The sequence below is a fragment of the Penaeus japonicus genome, unplaced genomic scaffold (assembly GCF_977035675.1).
Source record: "Penaeus japonicus unplaced genomic scaffold, GWHDUDI00000001_assembly GWHDUDI00000017, whole genome shotgun sequence".
NCBI lineage: Eukaryota > Metazoa > Arthropoda > Malacostraca > Decapoda > Penaeidae > Penaeus > Penaeus japonicus.
This window is the reverse complement of record NW_028234419.1, coordinates 4,220,692-4,225,691: the sequence shown is the minus strand read 5'-3', so window position 1 is coordinate 4,225,691 and position 5,000 is coordinate 4,220,692. Positions and strand designations below refer to the sequence as shown.

The following is a 5,000-nucleotide window of genomic DNA, read 5'->3' as shown; positions in this document are numbered from 1 at the left end:
GCCCTCGGCGGTGGCATCTTCAAGTGCAGGCAAGAAGGTCCTCTCGTGGAAGTCATAGAGGGTTCTCATATGCGTGACTATACTAGGTGGAGGTCGGGGGACTTCTTCGTCTAGAAGCAATCCGAGTTGCTCATTCAGACATGCAATGTACTTTCGTTCATGATCAAGTACTGACGTTAGTTGGGAAAAACGGCTTTCCTTTTCGTCCAGAGAGGAAGCCTTAAAAAGAAGTTCAAGTTGAGGAAAGACCGTCCACACTACCAGCGGTGAGGATGCCGTTTGAGTCTTCCAGTTGTGGCTAGGGTCTCCGTCTGAGGTGTATCCGCTTGCCTGCCGTACCACAGGCCGGGGGCGACTAGGAGCACTCGCGTGTTTCCTGACTGCTCCTCGGCGGCGAGGTTTGCCATAGCTAGAGGCGTTTCCAGCCATATCACTCTCGTCTTCCATGTTAATTTCGGGACTGCTGTTTGACTGAGAAGTGCCTTTGTTCAAAATCCTCTCAATAGACTGTCCTCTGCGGAATTTACTTCGTCTGCCGCTACTACGTAATTCGGAATCCCCCTCAATGAAACTGTTCCTCGGCGTAGAAGTCTGCGATCTCTCACTTAGAATGAACTTTATATCGTTGATCCACTGTTGTTGTATGTTGATGTTCTTGGCCTTGAACACGTAAGGAACAGTTTGACCTCGAGGGCCGTTTCGAACCTCCAGAGTGAAGAGCACTCCTCGTCCTTGACGTTTCCCAATGCTGACCTGGTCCATCCGAAAACTGGTGATGTATTTGTAATTCCTTCCTTGTGATAACGTGATGAGGATGATAGTCTTCAGCATGAGTACATGGTACACTCGCTTCGGCAGGTCTCCGCCGCGTCGGAGGTGCAAGTCGCTGTGTCGGATCAGGTTGCCGAAATTGCAGAGGTCAAAGGGCGACCCAATGACAGCTCCAAGAAAGAGCTTCGAGTCGGCTTTCTTCAGAGGAACTTTGAGGACGTCAATCGCTTCCTGGACAGTTCTCTTCTCCTCTTGGGTGCTGACCTTCTTCAGCAAAGTCTCGAGTGTGAGGACATAATAGTGGAGGCGCATGCGTGGCTTCCTCAGCTTTTCCGGCAGTTCCGGCATATTGGCCCTAAAGTAGTCGGCGTGCGCAGAGAGGATGCCGTCCACAGTGGGGATGTTCTCCATGAAGTAAACGTACTTCTCGTAATCGTCCCGGTGGCCCACAATCGCCTCGCTCAGCAGCTGCGGGCTGATGCCACTCCGCTCGAACTCGGCGTGAAGCTCCTGGTGAAGCAGAATGAGGGCCTTAATCTGGGCAAACAGCAGGGTTAACTTCTCTCGTATGAACTGAGGTGTCTCTTCACTGGTCAGGCTCTCTCGGTCCTCATCCAGGCTCTGCAGGGCCTTCAGGAACTCCGCGTCAGTATCCACGAAGAACTTGATCTCCGCCTCGATCACAGCTGCATTGGCCTCTGCCTGGGAGGAGTCACTGCCCTGCGACACGGAGTCCACCGAGTCATCGTCGTAGAGGCTCTCCTGGACTGCCTTGTCGAGACCGTGGTCCTCGTAGAACTTGCTGTCGGACTTGGAGTCGCTGTCTTCGATGCTGGACTCGTCCTCGCCCTCGTCCGAATCGGACGGCGAGTCGGACTCGGGATAGCCCCCTTCCTTGGCGTCGCTCGAGGGGGTGACGATCACGTCCGCGACGCGGTCCTCGGGGCGTGATGGAGTCCTTTTGGTTCCGCTGTTGGTAGCAAGGGACGTCAGGATGGAGGAGATCTTCTTGCCCATCCCGCGGCTCCAGGACGCCCGCGAGTCCTTGGGCGACACCGAGCCCGGAAGGAGTCCATTTCTGGAACACAAAAGCCGATTATCCGTGCGGTCTTTTCTGTCGTAGACGATGTGCTTTATATCACAAACTGTTATTAATATAATGATTTCCCAATGTAATCAAAATCCCAGAGGAAAGATATTATGAACAAGTGTATTTCATTTTCATAACGTATATTCTATTCAACATATTGATAGATGTTAATCATGTGCACAATAAAACTATCATTGGAAAAGAGAGAGAGTGAAAGAGAGAGAGAGTGAGTGAGAGAGAAAGAGAGAGAGAGAGAGAGAGAGAGAGAGAGAGAGAGAGAGAGAGAGAGAGATAGATAGATAGAGAGGGGGGGGGGCGAGAGATAGAGAGAAGAAGAGAAAGAGAAAGAAGGGGGGAGGGGGGAGGACAAGAGAGAGAGAGAGAGAGGGAAGAAGAGAAAGAGAGAGAAAGAGAGAGAGAGAGAGAGAGGGGGGGGGGGCGATAGATAGAGAGAAGAAGAGAAAGAGGAAGAAGGGGGGAGGGGGGAGGACAAGAGAGAGAGAGAGTGAGAGAGAAAGAGAGAGAGAGAGAGAGAGAGAGAGAGGGGGGGGGGCGACAGATAGAGAGAAGAAAAGAAAGAGAAAGAAAGGGGGAGGGGGGAGGACAAGAGAGAGAGAGAGAGGGGGGGAAGAAGAGAAAGAGAGAGAAAGATAGATAGATAGATAGATAGAGAGAGAGAGAGAGAGAGAGGATGAGGGGGAGGAAGGGAGGGAGGGAGGGGGGGAGACCTGTCCACTCACGGGGGAGGCGCCAGCGCGGCGCTCGACGCCTGCGGGAAGAACGCCAGCAGTTTCTCGACGTGTTTGAGCGACATCATCTGCAGCACGACGGCGGCGCGGCCGAAGTTGTCATCGCGGGTGATGTACACGACGCGCTGCGAGTGCTCGGGGACGGTCGTGGCGATGATGACGTCACAGATGCGATGCTTGAGGACGACATCGTGACCTCGCTTGACCTCGCACCGCCCGTCAGTAATCTCCAGCGACACCTCCTGCAGGGCGTAGTAGCCGTCCACCTCGCCGATGAATCTGTTCCGGTCTTCGAGGAACTCCTCCTGGTGCTCCTTCTTCTTGGCTGTCTCGTCGTGGAGCACGGCGCCGTGGGACACGATGGCCACGTGCGTCCGCACCTCCTGAGGGAGGCGCCGAAGGGGCAGCTTCACCTCCGCCACCCCCAGCAATACGCCGGTCACGCTGCACATGGCTGGAGGGAGAGGGAGGGCATTAGGCGCTGATGTGCTTGAGATGAAGCAGAGGGAGATGCTGGCTGAATGAGGCCGCGGGATCTTGTGAATTGATACGCTAATGGCCTTGGAAAGACTTACATAAATATGTTCAAATTACTGAATATTTTTCGGGACAGAAATGACTACGTAAAAAAAGGTCTCAGACTCTAACATAAATGAGAGTTACCCGATAATAACAGTAATAAATATATATGATAATACATAATTAAAAAAAATACAATTATAACAAAAAATACAACAGTATGATTATGAATCCTGTTTTTGTATCATGCAATATTATTCTAAATTCGTGACAATATACACAAGAATCCCGCGTTATCTAATTTCTCTTTGTTTTTCGTTTTTTTTTCTAAAGTGAGAATCTCTAATCCGAGAATCTAGAAGGAAAACACTGAAGAAATTGGTAAACAATATGGAAATCAGCTTAACAAAATCTCGTATCTCATAGTCATGTCACAGTAATCTGTCTTACTGTCATATTTCCATCATATGCAATAAATAATTCTTATGAAAAGCCATACATATTATATAACACAATCTGAATACGTACACACAGAGACACAGAAAAGTGTTGCACACGACTCATACGTTCATGTGTTTGTATACATAAACAGACAGGATGCACACTCACACATATGCACATGGACAAGCACACACCTACACACACACACACACACACACACACACATGAGGCTCTCCTCCCAAACACATCCCTTACCCATCCACAGCCCCACGTACACAGTCACGCGTAACTTATACACGCCCCCCACACATGCTCCTTTCCTCTTCCCCTCCTATTCTACTTCTCTCTCTCCACCCTTTTCTCCGTCTCCTTCTTCTCCCTCTTCTCTTTCTCCTTCTTTTTCTTTTACTTCTTTTGATCCATCTTCTCTTTCTATTTCTCTTTCTATTTCTCCTTCTCCTCCTTCTCTCTCCTTCTCCTAGTACCATGACACCCCCATTTTTCCCCACCTCTCCCCTCCTACTTTTCCTCACAACTCACGCCCCCACGACCACCCCCACCCCGCCCACGACTACCCCCACCCCGCCCACGACCCCCAACGTCCCCCATCCCGCCCACGACCCCCAACGTCCCCCAACCCGCCCACGTCCCCCGCCCATGCCCAGGATATGACAAGCCGCAGCGTGAGGGCGGGGGATTAGAAGGATCAAACGTGGGCGTCACGCTCGAGGCGTCATTCTACCTGCGAGATCACCTCTGAGCTGTGTTACAAGGGGTGTGGGGGGGGGGGGGTGGAGAGAGGAAGATGGGGGGAAGCGGGGATGGGAGGGTGGAGAGAAGATGATGGAGGAAGGGGGAGGGGAGAGGGGCGGAAAGAGGAAGGGGGAAGGGGGAAGGGTGGGGTCAGAGAGAGGAAAGTGGGGAAGGGAGGGGTGGGTGGGGTGAAGGGGGCGTGGGGTAAGGAGGAGTGTGGAACGGAGAGGGGTGGATGGAAAGGGGGGGAGGAATGTGGAGCGGAGAGGAGGTGGAAATGGGAGGGAGGGGAAAGAGGGGAGGCTGGAGCGAGAGAGAAGCGGGAGGCGAGAATAGGACGTTAATTAAAGATGAAAAAATGAGAGAGAAAAAGGCAGAAGGAGGAAGGAAAGAAGAGATGAAGAGAGGGAACGGGACAGGATGTAAGGAAGAGGGAAAGGCGGGATTATGAAGAAGAAGAAACGAAGGAAGGAACAAAAATGAAAGAAAAATAACAAAAAAGAGAGAAGAAGGAGAGGAACGATAAGAGGGGGAGATAAAGAGGGAAACAGGAAAGAAGAAAATAAAAAAGGGAGGAAAGAATATTGAAGGAGGAAGAGAGAGGATGATGAATGAAGGAGAAGAGAGAAAAGGCAATATAACAGTAGAGGAAAAGGGAAAGTTTGGTAAAGAGGAAG

General features: G+C 51.2%; 1 protein-coding gene across 2 annotated transcripts in view; it reads right to left on the bottom strand.

Annotated features, from left to right (window-relative positions):
- LOC122262066 (uncharacterized) overlaps positions 1-5,000 on the bottom strand; it is a 23,529-nt gene that overhangs the window by 1,050 nt on the left and 17,479 nt on the right. For both annotated transcript variants that reach the window (XM_043029988.2, XM_043029997.2), the window contains exons 2-3: positions 2,602-3,064; positions 1-1,849 (exon numbers count right to left, since the gene is read on the bottom strand). The exon at positions 1-1,849 is cut by the window's left edge and continues 1,050 nt beyond it. In XM_043029988.2, coding sequence (XP_042885922.2) covers positions 1-1,849; positions 2,602-3,062 — 2,310 coding nt within the window. In that variant the 5' untranslated portion in view covers positions 3,063-3,064. The remainder of the gene's footprint in view (positions 1,850-2,601; positions 3,065-5,000) is intronic.